Source organism: Atractosteus spatula, chromosome 3, assembly GCF_055471065.1.
Source record: "Atractosteus spatula isolate fAtrSpa1 chromosome 3, fAtrSpa1.hap1, whole genome shotgun sequence".
NCBI classification, from domain to species: Eukaryota; Metazoa; Chordata; class Actinopteri; order Semionotiformes; family Lepisosteidae; genus Atractosteus; species Atractosteus spatula.
In genome coordinates, this window is record NC_142708.1 from 49106406 (window position 1) to 49127965 (window position 21560).

Here is a 21560-nt window from a genome sequence, read left to right on the forward strand (position 1 = left end):
CTTAGACTAACCACACCCTTGGAGGAGACAGTAAGGACTACATATGGGAGTTGTACATTAATAAAGTAGTATGAGAGCAATCCAACAATATGTCTTGTTTTAAGCTAAATAATTTAATAAGACATAGCATGATGCCTCAATATGATTAAAACTTAGCCTCAATCTAAAACTGTGTTCTGGTGTTGTATGGTTTTCTCCGTTGTTCTTAAAATGAATGAAAATCTCTTCAAATAAAATTTATTTTGGGATAGGAAATTATAAAACAATGCCATCTAGTGGCATCAATGGAGGCTGCAGCTTATTAAAGGCAATACATTAATTGAAAAGTGCAATATGTTTTGGAGAGTGATCACTATGGAAATGTTTTTTGGCCTAAAAACATTTAAATCTGCTACAGTTGTTAACAACAATGTAAGCTAATGCAATGCATGCTTTATTTTGTTTCTTTCATTCATGGCTTGTCCAATTTTAAATTAAGATTAAAGGTCATAGAGATGTGCCTTTTTTAGGATGTTACATAGATTATAACCAGCAATCATAAACAAAAGACTATTCACAAAACAAAAATACTTAATATAATCTTTTGTATATTAGTTCCCTTATAACCGCATTGATACAGTGCCTAATTTTGTATGGTACATTGGCTAACTTTAACCTTACTGTAGTTCTAAACTGTTTTAAGCCCACTTGAGGTAAATTGAGGGAAAAAACAGGCTTCCTGTTATATGTTAAATGAATCTGTTTTCAAGTTTAGCCTCTGCAAACCTGGTAGATGGCTTGTGGTTCAATGCATGTTGAGTTGCTGAAATCACATAAACATGCCCGCCATTACACAAATCATTACTCCGAAACTTTGAACCTTACAGGCCTTTTATATGCTGCAGAGTATCCTTTGGGATGAAAAGGATGTTATAACTGCAATAATAGGTGTTGGTAACAGCTGAATTAAAAGAATGATGTTACATTGACTGGCTTTGAAGCAAAGGATGCCCCTTAAGCCAAACACTAAAAGCAACAATTTGTATTTGTGGTGAGGACTTTGACAACTTTTCTATTTAGCAGAAGCACCTCTAACTGTTTCCACTGTCCCCATAATTACATGGTTCTCAACTCATATCTATTTATCAAACTTAATCTTCTAATAGATAACCATATAGTTATTTTCACTGTTTAACAAAGAATACTGGGAATTGCTCCATATGCTGTAAAAATCACTACAACAATCATCAAACAAAACTCATGTATTAATGCATATCAACATGCAGTGTTAAGATATATTACTTGTTAGAACACATTAAAGTCTGGACTTATTTAAACTAATAAGTCTTCTCTAATGTTTATAAATTGTACAATTACTATTAATTTCATAATTTGGATCAGGGCATTTACAGTTCAATGCACACTTATTATACAAAGAGAATCACACAGAACAACAGTAATATTGACCCAGTGTCTTGTATATTTATTCTTTGTCCATTAAACAACAACGGAGGCAATAATATTCCCCGTCCTATTTATGAACAAGAGTTATGAAAAAGATGAACAGAAGGCTGCAGTAGCCTGTGTTCCAAATCCAAGAAGATCTGACCCGGGGAAGCCCTATAAAAACTAATAATATCTGATTATTAGTGGAGACCAGCATGTTTTCTGAGAGAACTAAGTCTTACTAAATTTAAATCTTACCTTGCACTTCATGACACTCAGCCAGTCAAATACAAAATTTGATTTTAAATGCTGTGAGACTTCAGCATGTGTTACCATAGCTTGCCAACATTTTCAAGGCTTTACAAAAGACTTTATCACAGCTCTTGGTTTACGTGTTCCTGGTCTCAATGGGGTTTTGACTTCTGACACTTGTCCCCTGCACAAGATATGCCAAGGTCCACTGGCATTTCAGTGAAGTTAGGAAGACACTGTGTCAGGCCTACACCACCTCTAATTATAGTCAAACTTTAGGACAATTCAAGGACCAGGTTTTGTGTTTAGACCATACTAAATCAGCTTTGAGCTGTCCTAAAACCAATTGATGAAAACAGGGTACAAGTCATTGACCTGAAAGATTAAAATCTCGTTTTTTTTACGAGCAAAGAAGACCAGATATCAGTATCACGTACATTAAAAGGCATACAGAGACAACATACCTGCCAAAGTGTTGATTAAAAATATGACTAACTTGATGTTAATTTCTGTTGAGCACTCTGTAACTCTCCATCACTGTAAAAGAAAATGTGGTGCTGAGCCCAGGCAGAAAACCAAGGTAAAGGTAAAAGGAGCCTTTTACATTAACCTTTAACAAAGTAAAAGATTCAATGGCACAGTTATCCCTTTTTGCAAGCATGAACCAATGGGAGGATTTCTACAGTCTTTGACGGGTGACAGAGAACAGGCTGCTGAAGCAATGGCGAACTGTTTTCTCATGTTGCAGCAGGAAATAGGGAAAGAATGTCCACACATAAGAGGGACAGGGTTACTGAGACATCTGGGCCTCCATTGCCTGCGCTGTCCACTCTGGTGCTGCCTGGCTGATTTTCTCCAGCAGATTGTTGACTTGGAAACATAGAGACTGGATCTGCTTGTCCCACGTGGGCAATGGCTCCCGAGCTAAAAACACAACACACAGCACCAATGTCAATAGCTCTTTCTGTCCGTCTGCTTCTGCTCACAGCAGGAAGATGGCAAGGACTTAAGTCAACAGAAGTAGAGTCTCATTCATTAAGGATTTCAATGCCAGAGTAGCTTGCGTCCAGTTCTGTGGTTGTTTTGAACACAATAGCATCTGTACTTACTTTCAAAATGAACAATGCCGTCTATCTGATCGATGAAGCCATTCATCCGCCCTTCAGTGATCATTTGGGAGGCAATCTTCTCAGCCTGTCCACAAAATGAGAAACGAACACTGAAACGTAAAAGACTTACAGTCAAACAGAGGCATATGGTCTTAACCTTACACTGAACTTAAAATGATCAGATTTTGTAACGAGTACTTTTTTTTTTAATCAATGTCTTCCAGCATTAGGGAAAACAACCCAAGAGTAGTGACAAAAGTCAGACAGGAGTCAACTGAGTTGATGTCTAATTGTAAACTATCACGATAACATCATTTGCAATCATGCTTCTAAAAAGAAATTTGAAAGTCATGGATGCATTGGGTTAAATGGGGCCAGTTCATCCCCGAGTGTCTACCTTTAGTTCAGTCACAAATGGACAAACCCAATATGAGTCAAATAAGCCACTAACGAATATTCCTCCATTTAATCTTTAAAGGTCTGACAGATTGCCAGAAGAGCAACCTGATGTGGCTGCGAAAGACATGAACACATGCATCTACTACCAAGCTCATCCCACGCATGTTCAGAGGAGTAAAGAAGTGGCAACACAGCAGGCCAGTGCATGATACAGACCCCTGCCATGTGGGGACAAACATTATAGTTACGTGAAGAAGCAGCAGCAAGGATTCAAAGCTTTTGTTGCCAATTTGGAACATGAGAATGAGCATTCCAAAGCACCGTTAATAAGTTGAGTATTATAGGTTTGTGCAAAATTTTGAAAATGAAAAGAGCTCACTGGAGAAAAAGACAGAAACTATTAAAGGAAGGGCCCAAATCCCCATTTTATAACTAGACTACACAAACATTTGTGGGGTTCGCTTGACCAAAACAGCTGAAATGAACAAATTAAGTAAAAAATGTTCAAGCTTATTAAGTATGAGAAATAAATTAAAATCTATTTTGACTTATTCTGAACTAGCTCCCATTATTCAACTACAATGAAAGATTTAGGGAACATTCAAGAAGGCCTGGGAGTTGTGCAGTACAAGAGCTGTGGTTCTTATGCTCTTCTTAACTCGCAGAAGCATTGTGTGATATAAAAGTAGAAACCCTACGACTGAATCACCTGTATGTTCCTCCATTTGCTAGACGAGTGTGAATCTACAATACATCACAGAAGCAATCCCACTGCAATAATGCCGCTCAGTGAGAATTGGCAAGCTAATGAGTAACACTGGCGTTGATGGCTCCCAGTCACCACAAATGTCCTTTAATGCAGATCTTTGCACATTATGCATATAAACAAGCTGTTGCACTGCCAAATGACAGAAGAAACGTGATTCATCTGAAAATACAACCTCTCCCAGTACCCGAGGGATTGCTGAACATTCTTAAACAGCAGTCATGCACTCAAGCGATATTGATTGTAATGGGGTTTATGGGCCTTCCAGGACACTGATTTTTTTTAACTGTTGTCAATATGCAGAAGGGGTTTTGGTCTGCAGTAGTGGCTGCTCTGAATCTCACTGTCCTGTCACTCAGCTGCCAGTTAGTGCTGCCAGCTGCCAGTTAGTTTATTATGAATACTTAGATCCTAAAGGCATTAGCAGTTTTATTTAGCAATTTTCTTGAAAAAAAAAACCCAACCTCTAATATCTAAAACAAATGGTAAACAACTCAAAACAGATTAATCATTTGGAGCTTTACAGAGAATAATTCAGAATGAAAATACATGTTACATTTTTTAAGCATTAAGTGCAATAAATATCATTTATGTATAGGATAGGTTTCTACAGAAAAATAACATTCAAAAATGTAGTCCAATTTTTTTAAACCAAGCATACAATGGTATAATGATTCTTATTCAGTTGTAGCAATAATGCAGTATTGTTAAGGGTTAGTCAATACAGAGTACATAAAACCACAGGTCTACTTCTATACTGAAGCTTTGTCTTCTACTTCTTATATCCCAATTGAATATACAGCACACTCCCGTTATAATTTGGGAACAGGGGTCCAAACCCAATCCATATAGTGCATATAGAATATATATAAAGTTTACAGTGCTAATGAATAAACGTAAAATACTATTTAACAGTAGTGCATTTTCAAGAAATAGACTTCTTTCAATTCAATTAATACTGTACATCTTTTGATGTGATGCACAAGTGGTACTCTGTTTATAGCTCTCTGGGAATGCAACACCCTAGGAACAGTGCTTGAAATGTGTAAAGCCTACAGATTTGTTATCTCAGATGCACCATAACAGGAAATGTAAAGAAAAATAATTTCAAACTTTAGCAATGAAAACCAGAATTATGTATTTTAATCAATTGTAAAATACTTCACAACTGACATTAACACATGCAAAACTGTCTGTGATGACTCTCATTATACAATTACACAAGCAACAAGGAATGAAACACAATAATGGCCTTAAAATAATTGAAAATAACATTTAAAACATTCAGTAGGTTTTTACATTTTGTGGGTATAAAACTGTTCCGTTGAAACTTGTAGTTACCACAGACTTACTAATTTTGAATTGAACTTGTATATTACCAACTTGAATAATGAATTTAATGGACTTTTACTTACCTGCAAAAGTCATGGGAAAATTAAGAAAACTGACTGACCTACTTTCAGAGCAAAAAACTAACAGATGTGAAAGCAAGCCACACCAATGAAGGTAATCTGAACAACAATAATGTAAGTCATACACAAATCTCTGGCAAATAACATTACTGTATCTCAAATTATTGTAATTGTTTTTAATTAATTTCTAATGTGTGTTTAAAAGATAAATGAATTGCAGACTAATATCTGATAGACAAGGAAACTACTGTCAACTCAGCAAGTTACCATATAGACGATAAGCGTAGAATTTAGTCAGCGTTGATCTGACACTAGTGTTTGTCTAACATTGTTCTGAATAATAGCCATGGGAATTTCTCCAAAGCAAAGCTTGTTTATCCACCATTGGTACTGTAAAGCCCTGATGCTTCTGCTCGGTGCCCAAGTATGCAACTGCATAATGGTAACTATCGCTGAGAAAGACACAGATACCCCCAAATGATTATAATCAGGAAAGGTTGAGGTTTTAAATGATACACCTTTATCAGATAAACACTGACAAAGGAAGGCCATTACAAGACCACACTCAGAGCTCCTGCTTTAAATCAGTCTCCCCTCAGAAGAATCTGAGTGCTGTTCAAAGCTTAACTCGCGAAATTCACCTTGTAAATGCTATTCAGACAAAACTGTGCGATATTAAGTTCTACAGTTGGTTGTTTCTGTTAGAGAATAAAACGTAGACCAGGCTTTTCTGTTGACTGATCTCTTCCCCTCAATTATATGCTGCTCTAACAAAACATTACAGAAAAGCCCCTAAGTGCTGAGCACTCTGGTCCCCTCCAGTAACTGATCACTATCGAGGCTCTTATTCCACAAGTCCTTTATAGACATCTGCAGGACCACTCAGGAGTAAACTCATGTTAAACATGATATCTGTGATCTGTCCCTTTGGTTCACTCCCTGAATTTAGCCTCCTGTTAATGATTTTGCTATCTACCTCCTGCATCCTGTAATCCCTCAAGGCTGTCTAAACCGGCACAATAGCCTGGCCTGCTGTTGCCTACAGCAATACACCAGTGGCAAGTGTTCCAACAATCACGCCTCTTGTAATCTCGGTTACATCAGCTGTCTTTCCCAGCAAAGCACTCGGGAAAAGGCCAGGCCTGCTGCTACTTTACACCCTATAGAATCACGAGACATAGTGGAATTTAGGCCTTTCAAATTTATGAAAGGATGGGACCTGCCTACACAGTGTTAATGGTGGGTACTTCTGCTGTTTGGCAGCCTCATATAATATTCTACTACTTTCGAACTGCACTAATTTCGCAGGCTGTAGAAAATATCCATCTGATAGCAGGCTTTTGTCTTTTCAGCTTTATCAGGAATTTGAAATCCACATTAAGAAGTACCCCATCTTAAGAATATTAATTTGTCTTTTGGTTTTGTCATAACCCAGAAATTCTAAAATTAGACCACAGTGTTCTCTAACATGTTGCTAGGGAAGTGCATATTTAGCTGTTTGCTAGAGAATATAAAATACTAGCTTTTATCATTTTTATCAGATTAAATATAGCTCCAGTATAATTAAATGTCAACATTTACTGTAGCTCTACCCATCATAATTAGGAGATATGGTATAAACTTCTTCAAAGCAATATGCAGATTAGTTTAATGTTTTAATCACATTAACACAAAAAGGCTTGACTAACAATTTAAGGGTGCATATTAAAACAACAAGCTATCTAGTTTTTATGATTCACCATGAATTAATCCATAGAATATTAAGACCAATTTTTATTCTTTAAAATTGTTTCACTACTTTGTTAGTGTCTAGCACCAAGCAAGCACTGTAGCAATGTTAAATATGATTATTACATTTATATTTTGAAATCTAAAAAACTGGCATTTACAGCAATGGAAATAGAAAAAGCTTATCACTGCGTCCACCGATTTACCAAATTCTGATTACTGTGTATTACCCACACCGAAGCACATCAACAGATTTTTTAAAAATCACTTTTCCCAGCATATTGCAACGGTCCTATCCACGCATTTTAAGCTGAATCACAGAAAAAGACACTGATTTTGTATATCAATTCATATGTTTTTGTCTTGTGAAGCATGCTACAATTTTGAGAAATAAAGTGAAAGCTAAAAACTCAAAACACAGCTACAATAAAAGCCAAACCTAACAGCATCTTGGTGGTATTATAAAGGGAGTGCACGGCAGTTTTTCAGGCTCTCCGTCAGTGTGTAAAGACACTGCGAGAGTAGACCCTATGGTCTTCAAATCTGCCATTTTAGTCTAAAAAAGTATTTTTAGGTCACACTTCATTTATTAGTATGAGTAGTTTATTTTTTCCCTACCAAGTTGCTTCTGTTGTAACCAGGGGCTTCAACACCGGGACAACTGCCCTGCACAACAACACACATATATATTCAAAACACATGAAATCTGGAGGAGATGGAGGCAGTGCTGCCTTCAAACATTATTCCCTGATGCGACATGCTTAGGGAAGAAACGTAATTTTAAAGGATTTCTCACTGATTTCCTAACACTCTTCTGGCAATCCATATTTAATTACCATTTGTTGTCACGGACACTGTAGGTTTCACAAGACTAAAGGAATTTGCAAGAGTATGGAAACAAATAATGGATCTGCATCTGAGTTCCAGCTGGACTACATGGCTGCCTGTGCATTTTATTTTAAGGAAATTTTTAAAAAAATAATAACCCTGATCTGTGTTACCAGACATTTAACTTCATATTTGAAAAGTACAAAACACTGCTCTTCCATCATCATTTTGTCCTTACAGATTCTTAGTAAAAGAACAAATACACATTCTACAATTATCTGAACTCAACCAAACCATCATATCCAAGAAGCATGTTGTATTGCAGAACTGTGGGAAAACGAGTCCACATTGCTCCAGAACAGGAGTGGTCTTTAAAACAAGCTCATGACATACAGTATGGGGCTCTGATGCACCTATGCTGCCGGTGAGTTAAGTTATCTTTCCTTCCTAGCGTTCACGAACATTAACTGATGAACGGCACTAGTTCTGCACCACAGTTCATTCTTAAAAACCACTTACCTTGGCTGGCGGGATCTCCAGTAGAGCCCCTAGCTCTTCAAAAGTGATGTTGTTGTAAAGTTTGCTGGCAGACAGCAGGTTGTGCTCAATGACTGCTCTGTCCAAGATACTAGAACCTGTGATTAAAAGAAGCACTTTTGGAACTGTAAGGCTGGAAATACTCATTATATTAGCAAAGCAACAAGCAACATGCAGGAACAATCAGCAGTGAGTCTCTTGTTTCCTTTCCAAGTCAGTTTCTTCTGCAATAATTCAAGCATTGGGTTTGAATCACAAAAAAAAAATCAAATCTTTAATTTCCCAAGCAAAAACAAAAGGAAAAATACCCCAGTACAGTCTGCATAAACCTTCTTAATTTCTTGGTAAATGGCAAAAAAATACAGGATGTGCTACTCTTCAAATTCAATTCAATGAGGAATTAAATCAAAGTTGCAGGTCTGTTACATTTTGTGTCTCCAGAAGGCATTCACAAAGTAAGAAGAAAAAGAAGACAATGTTTCACCAGACATATCATTTCGATTAACTAGAAGTGCTTATATTTTAAAATTTTAGTACAAAATACATCAGCCTGGTTAACGGCTTCTGCACAATTCTGTATTCCTCTTATTTCTCTTACATTTCAGCAGTGCATTGAAATACAAACTTTAACACCCTTGGTCTTCCAGGCATCCCTTGTGACCTTATTAACCATAACGTACACTCGATTTCTCTAGTAACCATACTCAGTGGCCACATTATTACTGTTGGAACACACACCAAATAACATGCTGGGCCTCTGTGAGTAAGGGTTTTGAAATATTTAAAAAGCAGTCCCATCAGATTAATCTAGCAGGGTGCTTTTCAGATGGGGCTCTGATGAGGATAAATGTAAGAGGGACCGAAATGCAAACCGAGAACTGATTGAACAGGACTGAGATCAGATTATTGATCAGGCCAGGGAATGTCTGTTAAACTCCTAAAGCCAGTGATACATTGCCCATCACCAAGAGAGTGGCTGAAATGACCTTCATATCTCATCTACATGAGATACTTTGCTCATTAGAAAGTAAAATTAGGAATGCATATTAGAAAAGTAAAATTAGGAACTGTGAATAGATAACACTGTCATGCCATTTACCAACAGATCAAAATCCATTTTCTAACCGTTTCTTTCAAATCATGGTCGCAGGGCAGCCAGAGCCTATCCCAGCAAGCAACCAGCGCAAGTCAGGATACACCCTGGACAGGATGGCAGTTCATCGCAGGGCAGACAGACATAAACACACTGGCTTCTGAGAAAATTGGCTCTAGGTATCAATTAACCTAAAAATATGTATTTGGCGTGTAGGAGGAAACTGGAGTACCCAGAGGACACAGGGAGATCATACAAACTCCACACAGATAGCACCCTAGGTCCGGAATTGAACTCAATTGATCCCAGCGGTGCGAGGCAGCAATGCTAACCACTGCACGATTGGAAATCGTAAGATATTTACTATCTTTGTAAACACAGAAAAGAACATCAGCTTAATACCGGTGCAAAGCGTAGTCGGTTTTAATAGCGAGAGGTGAGCATTAATCAGAACGAGTGCTGACCGTCGGCTGTAGTAGCTTTCTGATGAGGCATCAACATGGCAGCGAACTCCTGTAGCTGGTTCCCCCGAATGATCCTGTCCAGGTACATCTTCTCCAGGATGCCGTACGCTGCAAGCTGCTGACAGCGCTCGTCCTTAAACAGCGTGGCCAGCATACGGGAGCGCTGCTGTCCTAGAAGAGGGGAGACAGGGTCACACACTCCCAGAGCCCAGCACCCACCACTGCTATAAAAAGCTGTTTTCAGTTGGAGAGCTTGAAACACTAAGAAAAACTACCTAAAATAAACCTAAATTCATATACTGTTTAACTCCCTACAAGGCAACTCAATAGCAATGAATGTAGCATTATTTCAAGCTTAAACCTTCATTTTTCATTCTGTATCTGAACATTACCAAAAGTATTTTTTTTAACTTATCAGTACTAAACAGATGATTACGGTTCATTAACAAAGTTCGCAAACATGGAGGTAATGTTACTTGCACAAATGCTGGAAATAGAAGTAGTCTGGAAACAGATTCGCACACTAATGCCAATACTCTCACTGTCAATTCAGACAGAATTAATCACGTACTTTGCAGTGGTACAGCTTGTGAAAGCAGAAATCAGTGGTATAATACCTGCGGATGCCAGAATGGTGCAGTGAAGAGCGTGCTTGAGGGCCTCTAGCCGTTCACTCTCATGTACGATAGATTTGTACGACAGCTCATTGTATCTCTGTGCAGCCTCTATGAACTTTCTTCTGTAGTCCAGAACTCTGGCATAACAGACCTGAGACGATGGGTGAGAGCAGAAACCAGTTACAGGGATACCTATGAAAAAAGGTTCACTCCAAGTGAAGGATTTATGACTCATGACTTCCCTTGAAATCCAAAACAATAACAAAACACCATCATCATGACTAAAAGCCACAAGAAACAAACTCCCTTTCGTCAACAGGTTGGGAAAAGGGAGCTACCTTGTAGTGGATCTGCAGCTGTTCATTAGTGGACTCATTCTGGAGAAGAGAGGCGCGGTTGATGTAAGCTTCTGCCTGTACCGGGTCGTCATCCTCTAGATACAGACGAGCGATCTTGAGGTATGTGTCTAGCTTGTAATCTACATTGTACTGCCTGGGAAACAGACAAACAGGGCAGTGATCATTTCACCACTCTGGCACAGCAGAACTCACTAAACATTGACCTTAAGAAGAAATCAGTAAAGTCACTGAATACCCCACTTACTTCTGTCCCGTCTCCAAAGGAATTCCAACTAGGACTTGAGCAGCATTCCTCCAGTCCTCTTCTTTCTCGTAAATTGTTGCCAGGTGTTGCCGGATGGATGCCACCTATCAACACATTAAATCAAAGAAGGAATAGGCTTAGACCTTAGAAATAGGTTTCTATGGTTAGCCCTATTTATACACCATAAAATCAAAACCTCGGCTGTCGCTTTACATGTGTTCATCGTATCATGCGAGTAAAAAGAAGTGTAAAAAGCACTTGCTGTAAGAGGTGACAGTCTGGAGAACAGACTCGCAATGAAAGAGAAATACTTCTACCACTCAAACAAATCAATAAACACAGCACCATAATATGATTTTGCATAACATCACATTCATGCATAGATCGGATACATGTGATTAAAAAGTTAAAAGACAATCAGTGTGAGAACACTACCTAGCCATTAAAATTATAGCCAGCGCCTTCACTATGGTTTGGCAAGAGACCAAAAGACAGACTTCTCAGGTATATGGAGTCCAACTAAAACTTTAAGACATTTATTATAGTATTTAAGGCCAGCACAGTGGTGAGGAAGGTAGCACTGCTGCCTCACAGCTCTTATCTCCTCCAGGGTTCGATTCCTGACTAGGAGATCCTTTGGGTGGAGTTGGCATGCTTCTCTCACTTCCAGTTCAGCTTTCTCTGGGTGTAATGTTTCCTCCCTCCTTCCAAAGCCATGCTGGCTAAGCCTACTAGCGTCTCTAAATTGTCCTTGTGTCAGTCCCCTGCGATGGACTGGCATCCCAGTTCATCCTGACCCTGGGTGTATACTCATCTGGTACCCTACAGTCCAGGACAGGCTCCCTGTTGCTACAAGCTATAAGGATAAACAACTGACAACAAATGGGTGGATTAATAGATTTGTGAAGAAAACATGTTGTTTAATTCCTTTTGCAACTTAATAAAAGATGTACCTTTTCCAAGAATGGAAAGAGAAGGATGAAAGTCAATGTCACAACACCAGAGCACCTCAATAGTATAACAGGGGACCTGTAGCTACCATAGACAGTAGGGCAAAGGCAATGCCCACATATGGTGCTAGGAATTTTTAAGAAGAGACCTGCACCCACCTGCTCTTCAAAGGAGATGACCCTAGGCTGGATTTTGTCTAGTGTGAAGTGGTACACCTCCTTAGCTGTGCTGTCTGGGAGGTTGGGGAGGTGAGTGCAGAAATCTGTAAGCAGCTGCCTGGAGATCACCAAGCTAACATTTTCATTAACCACTGGGGAAGAGAGAGAAGACACAGTACAGTGACACATACCCTACCGACACGAACATTTCACTTAACACAAGAAGTGCTGACATGTAACATTGCATGACAAGGGACTATTATTTTTTTTAAAAACCCAAAATGACCATTTCAGATCAAAGAGTACTGAGATCCACCTCTTAGAAGAACAAAAGAAAAAAAAACTGCTTGAAAGATAACGACAAATGGCTTTTCTGTAAATTCTCTATGATCTGGATGGAGAAATTTACACAAAACTGTTTTTAAAGAGGAAATACAGTCCCAGTTTCTCAGACCGGGTTATTAAATCTTCATAACAAAATAAATTCATTGACGTCATAGAAAAAATTACAAATTTCAAATTAAGCACAAAATCCAGAACTTTGTGAAAGTAATGCAAGTCGCCATGTTATCGAAAACACAAACTGCGATGTGATGCAGCCCTTCCTGCTCACTGGTCACTGTAATGACTAATGTAATGTGATGTATACGCAAATAAGTACAGGTTGTGCAGCAGACATTTCACAACAGGAATGTTCCAACGTGATATGCATGCAGAGTTAAGCAGCATTTGTTGGCAAAACAGTCTAAATTGAGAGCAATATTTCTATTGGATTAACTTGTGCCTATTTTGTGATGTAAATTAGAGGTTTTACAAGCTACTGCGTTCATTTTTCTTTTATTGTGGTTTGAAATGCACTCTTCAATGCTGATTCTTTCTAACCCCGAAATATAAAAATAGCATTGCAGCTCCCCTTTAACACACACATAGCTTAAGTTCAGCTTACATATTTCAAAGCAATATAAACCCTACTTCACACATTCCTAACTGAATGGGATGACAAATGCAAATTCAACAGCAGTACTTACTGGCTTCAACAAATGCCTTCAAAGCCTCCAGCTGCTCAGCACCAGTAAACTGAATGGCCTTTTCAAGGATCTGTCGGTACCTGTAATACGAAATTGTTTTTAAGTCAGTAACACTGGTGTGGAAAAACTTATTCCACAGGTACTTCCAGAGCATAATGGCGATCACTGCAGTGTTTGCTCAAGGACACAATTCACACCATCTTTTCCTAAGAAGCTTTGACATTTAAAAAGTAAACACCTAATCAGAGACAAAATATGTAAAATAAAAATCAAACAAACATTTCAATAAAAGTCTGAACATTTTCCAGCTACATCAAAGGAAATACTCAAATCTTTCAGCCAACCATTCACTTGAGGAACATTATGTTACAGCCAAGACAAACTATTCCATATGTATCTGTCTACATACCCAGGGGATAAAATGGGATTCACTCGTTCGTGAAATTAAACAGCATACTGAATAACTCCCATTGCACTAAAACATTATGACTTTATCCTAATGCTATTTTTAAAAATGTTCTTAAACAAGATCAGAACAGACTTGCCTAACGAAAGGAAAGCAACTGGACAACATTATATACTCATCTCCAACCCAGGAGCCTCAATCCAGTAAACCTAATTAGGCACCACATTAGGGAACACTTGCATGTTACTGATCAAGTAAGAAAGTCAATTAAAAGCTCAATTAAGGTAGTGCTGACATTTGCAGTTCCAAAATTATTTCTAAATTATTTAATACTGTATAATATCCTAGAATTGATAATAATTCTAAGTGTTTGAAAAAATTGAAGATCAACATGTTATATAAAGCCTTCTGGATAGGAAGTCTCTAAGAATATAGCTGGCAATGCTTTTAATATAAAGCAAACTGAAAATTCCTCATGCGGTCCAGCCATGTTTGTGCTCAATCAGTAGGTCTTTATTATGGAAGAAAAAGCAGTTGGATGATGAATCATTTTCAGGTGTTTTGCACTTTCATTAACCCTGTTAGCATCTAATTGCATTTCACAGCGCCTCTTCATCAATAAACCTAACTATCGGGCCTGAAATACATTATTTTGGTAAATTATTCGCAGTGTAGAAATGTATCTATCCACAAATCTTGAATATTGCTCAAGCCGGTTAACTATCGGACGTTGAAATATAACTTATACACGGCGTGTTCAAGGAGCTGCTCAGTCTACGGTCTCCTCATTCAAAAGCAATTTTAAATAATGTTTACGCACCGTAAATTATATCACGAGAGAACGTCTACATACATAATATTATTATTAAGTATATAACTTTCATCAACAAAAAGCTTAATCTTGTAACTTTCGAGTCAATTTATATATCTAAAATGGTTTTACAAAAAAAAACATCTAGGTGAAAACCCCACTCATTCATGACACTGCGATTGTCACATCGCTAGCCGGTACCCAGAACCGCTTTACTCAATATGCTGAAGTTAATGGGAGGCCTAGGATACCGTCCTCTTCTCTGCAAAGATGTGCTCTTTCAGTTTTTAAATTTTGTTTTACTTACTTGCCAGCAAGATCTTTGTGAGATCCGCTGGAGTTCATGAGCTGAGCCAATTCCTGTCGGACAGCCGCCGCCATCTTCTCGCCCCGAAACACCAACAACGACTCTTTTCTGGAGAGGCTGCAAGAGGGAGTATTCTTTCCAACCAGAAACAAACCTACGGCTGCCGGATTGCAACGCCTCGGTCCTCCAAGCGGACGAAAGAGGCGCCGAACCTGTCAAAACACAACCCAGAGAACAAACTCGCTCTTGCGGCTACGTCACTTAACCGCGCAAGACACGTGTCGTCATTATGGCGCGCATCCAAAGACCTGCATAATACTACTCCAAAATAAAAGCCAAGTAATCAAAAAGTTTTCGAAAACGCTGAAATGAAATTATGAATGCAAAACTGTTGCTTATATATATATACTTAAATAGCTGTTTACAAAATACAATAACAAATGGGCCTACTAATTCGGTTAACATTTATACATGCTGTTTAATTATGTATTATGTCCTGAAATTTTAGAACTTTATTTAAAAAGATGGACATTTTGAATTTTGTCCTTTATTTTTACATGATGTTCGTTCACCAGCAGTGCACATTTTTAACTGGTGGTGTTTTTAACTAAAAAAAGTTATGACTTTAAAAATGATTGTTTTAACTAATGTTTTATTGAACATTAATTCAAAGGAGAAACAATATCTAAAAAAGTAAACGAAAAACACAGAACTATGTTGCTAAATAGGTTATACTTTTTGCCTTGCTATTTTTCATTATTTTGATTGAGTTTAAATAACACTGCATTTCCACATTATATGCATTAAATCAGAGAGTTTCATTGTACCACTTTGATTTGTAGATGTGATATCAAGTCAGTAGTAGTAACAGATTAATTATAAACTTTTTCATGATTAATGTTATGCTATACTTGTAAAGTATAGCATAATATCAAACTTCTTAAATTTTAGCTGCAGTGCACTTTTTAATATTAAAAAGTGGGAATGACGAAAGAAGAGGGGAGTGTGTTTGTGTGTGGGGGAGGGGTGTCTGTCGTCGTCGTGCGTGCAGTGACGAAAGACGCAATGCGTGGTTTCCAAGGAGGGCGCGGCAGTATTATGGGATGGTGGAGGTGGAATGGCGCTCGGCGCGTGATTTTGAACAAACGTCTCCGTGTGTCGGCGGTCTGGATGCAGCAGCGCAAAGCCGGGCTCTGCTGGGGTTGTGTTGAAAAGATACAAGAAGGCGCCGACAGCAATCACAGCTGGACACGGAGCGCATCGGGGATCTCCAGTAAGACTTGCTCGGGGCAAGCAAACACATCCCAAACCGAGAGGGACGGCTGAGGCATTATAAGCACCAGCTTCCACTGACTATTGTAAATAGCATCCAGGCACGGAGCCCGATTTCGTGTCTCCGCAACAAGAGAACGACCTGGCCTGACAAAATGTCTCCACTTAGGCTGTCAGATCGGAACGGATGCTCGTCGTGAAATCCATGAAATCGGTCATCGTTGTTTATTCTTAGCTACATAGGTCTTTTTCCTTATTTTCACTAAACAACACCTGCCCCCGGACCCAGGAGAGTGCGAGAGAAGCGCTAAAGAGATGTCGATGACAGCCAAGCCCATAGGTCACCTACAACCCTCATTTATTTGGTAGTACAATAATTCGTCTGATTTTGCGTTTCTTGTGACTCTTGTGTCCCATGTACGCGCGTTTTCACCCTGGAATGCGTTTTATTTTAAAGAACCTGTAGAAAATCGCTGAATTAAACGAGGAATTTGTTCACGAACAAGGGGTAGGTATCCATTTTTCTCAGTTGTTACATATTGTCATCCTCAACGATTGACAGCTTAGTGGTAAATTCAGAACGTATTGGACGCCGATGTAGGAATACGGTTTTATTTGATCTATGCAGGTCTGTCTCCTAACGGCTTTTAATCTTGTATTATATAACTTTATATACCTTTTGACAGTTTTAGTTCCAACTATCCCTTTTGTACTTTCTACAAAATCACATCACTGAAGTGATCAAAACCATAATTTTGTAGCAGGTTTTTAAACATAGCTTTTAGATTACTACTTCTTGTCATGCATGTATTGGCGTTAAATAACATTGTTTTGTCTGAACTGGAACTTTTGTTATATTTAGGAATTACGCGTTCTGTGATTGAATTGTATAACCACTACACTGCACTGTTATTGCAAACTTTATTTGAAAGTCATTTGAACCGAAATGTATTGCAGCTCGTTTGATATATAACTGTGTGTTTGCCAACCTATTTTTAACAACGTTTTGCTTTAAAATGAGCAGAAAGCCCAGGCTGCTCGCGCGTGCGGGGAGTGGGCTCTGCGGTGCAGCTCTGCGTGTTATTGTTGATCTTCCTGTTCAGGAGAAGCCTGTGGAGTTTTTAAGTTGTGAACTTTACATTGTTTCGTATCATCCAGGAAATGCACAGCTACGTGCTGTTTACGGAGCACTTAGTTTGCTTCGCCTGAACCGGGATCTGGGGGCGTTCCCCCCCGCCTTCTCTGCCTTTTATTTTAATTTCGTCTTGTTTTCGTGGGGCTGGTGATGTTGGTTCTTTCCTGTGAAGTTGCACTGATGACGAGGTGAAAATGGCGGATCTTTCGAAATCCAATCCCGGCCTGAAATAGAAACATCATAACATTCACAGCAGGCAAACTGTCAGTCAGATTTTTTAACACAGAGCGAGAAACCAAGGAATCGTTCGTTTAAACAAACTGCCTTCCGGGAAGTGTAAAAAATGAAGAGCGAGTCTGCGTCTCCTTTTTAATGTAGACCCGCCGGTATTAATTTGGCGGATTGTTGAGGTAGGACAAAGATTATTTGGTGATCTTCAAAGGCCTAGCTGCTGTCTCTCTGGACGGTTCATGTGTTAGATGTTTTTTGAAAAAGTTTTATTTTAGGCTGCCCATGCATACGTCTCGCGTTTAGCAGTTGTCAGCTAAGTGTGAATGTGACCCTTTTGGCCAGCACAGCAGAAGTTCGTTTTCTCTCCAGCTTCATTAATAATACAGGAAGACAAGGCTATTATTATTTTTCTGTTCGGCTTGAAGTTTATCGTTGCAGTGTTTAGGAGACCGGTGTTTTTTAAAGATCTCTGGCTGAAAAACCTTAATTACGATGCCATTTTTCCGAATAAAACCGGTCTCTTACTCTTTGTTTGTATAGCTTTTGCAACAAGATGACTGTCCTTTTCTAGCAATGGGTGTTATCTGTATCCCGTAGAGCAATACGATCGTGTAATTCCGAGACCTCTTGATAAGTGTTGGTGACCAAAGCCTACGTAGCATAAAATAAGTGTAGAGTTAGTTGGTCTGTTCTGGCGCTAGGTTTAACGGTAACTTTCCTAAAATGCCTGTCACTCTTCAGGAGTGAAACACAGTCGCTTTCTTGCTGTCTTGTCAGCTGGACTCGTCACTTGCACACCTACTTAAGACAGGTCTCTTCCGCCGAAATGGGAAGCTTGCATTGATGAATTCTTCACTTTGGTGAGAGGTTCCCTGAAACGGATTGATTCAAACAGTAAAAATACTGCCTGTGCAGTAACTGCACAAAATTAAATTTTTTCGAAAGGTCTTCTTTCGTATGATTTAAGATTTGGAGTGAAAAGATAGCACGAGAGAAGACAGTTAACTTGATTTTGCTAGGAGCAATAATATTTGAATGTGAGCAACATGTACAACAAAAAACGTGTTGTACCAACGTTTTTTTTTGTAAAAAAGGAGATGCACTAAGGAAGTTACGTTTGTATTTGGTTAAAATAACCCACCTCCCTCTGCAGTCTGAATGGAGAAAAAGGGCTGGAGTAAATCAAAATTTGAACCACCAGCCCATCCTGAAGTCTGCAAAACATAATGGTGGTTTTCCTTTGAGCTGGAGCAAGGTGCCCTTTGGCAAACCACTGCATTGGAGCATAAGAAACGTTACAGAATAGGCCCATTTAGTATGGTGTGGCTGTTACCCGTCAGGCAACGTGTGTATCATTTTCTGATTGCAGTGAAGTTAAAGTTTGGATTTGACTCTTGGTCTAAGAGTAGTACTGCAGGCAGGAATCCAGATTTTGAAGCACCACCTTTGCTTTTAATGAGAGATGTCACCAGCTTCAGACCTGCTTGGGCCACTGCGTGCTTATGACAAACCCACCAAAGTGGCAGAAGCTTTTCCACAGTCAACCGAGGAGGGCTTAGCGATATTTTTAGATTTGTCCAACATATGTCGAGCTCATTTTTATAGGTTTGTCAAGCTGCCCTGCAGTGGCAGATGGACTGAGTTGATTACAGTTGGTGCATTAGGTGGAAGCAAGGTTATACCTTGAGGCCTCTGGGCCTCAGCAGACAAGAGGCTTCTTGACATTTTAATATAAAAGAGGAAAAAGCGGAAGAGCAGGTGGGAGGTTTATTTTCTAGGTGCCCTATAAGAGCGGATTTAAAAACTCTGCACGTCTCGGTATTTAATCCAGTCTCCTGCTTCAGCCGTAACAAGCAAGAATATACAATATAGGTCACAAAAGAGAGGAGGCCAGATGGCCCGTCTGTGCGGTTTGGTAGTTAGTGATCCAAGGATGTCCTCCAGCTGTTTTTTGACAGGAGCCTGGTCATTAGCGTCAACCACTTGTGGATGGCTTTGGCCATACTCTTACAACCTTTTGTGTAAAGAAGAGCCTCCTGTTGCTGGTTTTAAATGCATTTCCACATTGTTTCCAGTAGTGTTTAAATTGTACACTCTTGACTATATATCCTGCCTTTTTTGTTGCTTACCTTCGTTTTCTAGAAGATGGAAATGATGTGTTGATATCAATGCCTTTCTTTTTCCATAAGTAGTTTCTTAAAGCGAGGTTTTTCCCCATTTTGTACGCATAGTTTTTACTATCTGCATGAAACACCTTCGTGTGTCTGCGTCTAATATCACATTTGTGGCAGTAAATCTACAGGAGCTGCAATGACCTACAGTATGTAGCTGGTATTATGGCACTAGTTTCAACATGTACTGCTGGTAACATATAGTATCTGCATGTACAGCTGCTCAGAACGAAGTTTGTTTTCCAATGTTGTAATGTGAGTGTCATTAAGTGTATTTAAGTGGATGTGACAGGTTTGTTTCTCTATGTGCACATCTCTCTAACATGAACAAACTTAGCCTTTCAGCATCTTCAGTGAGCTTAATTAAAACTACTTACTTTTTTCCCCGTTTATTGTCACATATTCATGGTGCATTCTTTCACAAAATTCCAGCATGAATATGAAAATGGGTAGGACAGTGATGCAGTCGTTAGCTTTGCTTCCTCATAGCACTGGAGCCCTGGGCTTAGTTTTGGACCTGGGGTGCTATCTGTGTGGAGTTTGTATGTTCTCCCTGTGTTTGTGTGTGTTTCACCCGGGTGCTCTGGTTTCCTCCCACAGTCGACAGACATAGAGGTAGGTTAATTGGCATCGCAACGCACACACTCTTACCAGGGACAATTTTCCTTAAAACCAGAGTGCATCCTGCCTCATTCCCTTTGCTTGAAGGAATAGCCACAGGCTCCCCCATGACCCTGAATTGGAAGAGGCAAGTAGAAAATGGATGGATATATTGAGAATGCATCACGGTTTAACGTGATCATTGCCTGTAATTTCACTGAGCTGTGTTTTGTTTCTTTATGCTTAATTCCTTGGTTTCTTGAATGTTTTTTTTTTTATTAAAACATAATAAAGAGGTGATCTGTTTTGTTCTGATAATAACCCACATGTTTTTCTTGTGTGTATCTGAAAAGGTGCTGTATGTGCCTTGTTTTTAGGAAATGCTTGAGTTTAGATAAAGGGGAAATCTGCACTGTATTCTTTTGTACAGAAACCTTGGTTTGCGCCAATGTTTTTTTGGCTTCGGTCAGGCATTCTCAGATGTCTCTGAGATAATTCCAGTTGCATTCTGGGTACCATTAGTATGTTATTTCCTGGACGGTGGTGATAGTTTCTGAGATGCCTGCCCTTGTATGTTATGATGCCGAAAAAATACCAGGCTGTTATGTCATTTTTGTGCACTTAAAAACGTTGGAGCTTTATTTAATGCTTGTGAAAACTGCAAGGTTCCTACTAATTCTGGGGAGATATGGATGTGTACTAGCAATGTAGGGGAGAAACATCTTGCCTTGACCTTAAGCTCTAACCCTTGCATTAGTGTCTCACTCACAACTTGAGCATTTCAAGCCCCAAAATGATTTCATTCCTGAAAAAATTGCAGCTACTTGTCCGAGTTACCATTCGTTGGAGTAAGTGTCATAAACATATTGTAAAGCAAAATATACTCTCTTCCTTTGTAATTGTTTAATGAAATTGCTTAATCCTTGAGTAAGCAGTTCTATCAAACTGCTTCTACTTTTTCAATTTGAATTTCTAATCTAAATTCCACTTAGTATTTATGACCCATTGCTGTTTCATGTTAATAATAGTGATTTGGGCTATGAATTTTGTTGCTTTGTGGCAATGTAATACCTCTTGATACAGCCTTCATAAAGATACCTCTGCTTTCTTAAGCAAGCCACAGCATTTTATATAATCAAAACTGTTATCCTAATTATCCTGATTTTAGCCTAACTTTAATCAGATTCAGGTTTGATCTAATAAGTCAGTCTAAAATAAAGCGATGTGTTCTGACTGTTAAGTGTACCAAATTATTAT

The 21560-nt window shown here is 38.9% G+C and overlaps 2 protein-coding genes across 9 annotated transcripts in view; one reads left to right on the forward strand and one right to left on the reverse strand.

The window, feature by feature from the left end:
* Positions 1–1441: 1441 nt before the first annotated feature.
* Positions 1442–15161, reverse strand: cops4 (COP9 constitutive photomorphogenic homolog subunit 4 (Arabidopsis)). Of its 2 annotated transcripts, XM_088910006.1 has the most exons (11): positions 14895–15130; positions 13371–13450; positions 12343–12494; positions 11234–11337; positions 10969–11122; positions 10631–10781; positions 10014–10184; positions 8439–8554; positions 7710–7757; positions 2787–2871; positions 1442–2601 (listed from the first exon to the last, which is right to left on the reverse strand). In XM_088910006.1, the coding sequence occupies exons 1-11, from the start codon at positions 14966–14968 to the stop codon at positions 2468–2470; spliced, it is 1269 nt and encodes a 422-aa protein (XP_088766132.1). In that variant the 5' UTR covers positions 14969–15130; the 3' UTR covers positions 1442–2467. The 2 variants fall into 2 exon arrangements, with proteins under 2 accessions (XP_088766132.1, XP_088766133.1); XM_088910007.1 differs by lacking the exon at positions 7710–7757 and having other exon boundaries at positions 14895–15161.
* Positions 15162–16007: 846 nt separating this feature from the next.
* Positions 16008–21560, forward strand: part of lin54 (lin-54 DREAM MuvB core complex component) — a 31572-nt gene continuing 26019 nt past the window's right edge. For 3 of the 7 annotated variants that reach the window (XM_088911664.1, XM_088911662.1, XM_088911670.1), the window contains exon 1: positions 16008–16674. The gene's annotated coding sequence lies outside the window, so the exon portion shown is untranslated. Of the gene's footprint in view, positions 16675–17369; positions 17712–21560 lie in introns of those variants that run through there. The other 4 variants (XM_088911665.1, XM_088911663.1, XM_088911669.1 and 1 more) reach the window with 3 other exon arrangements.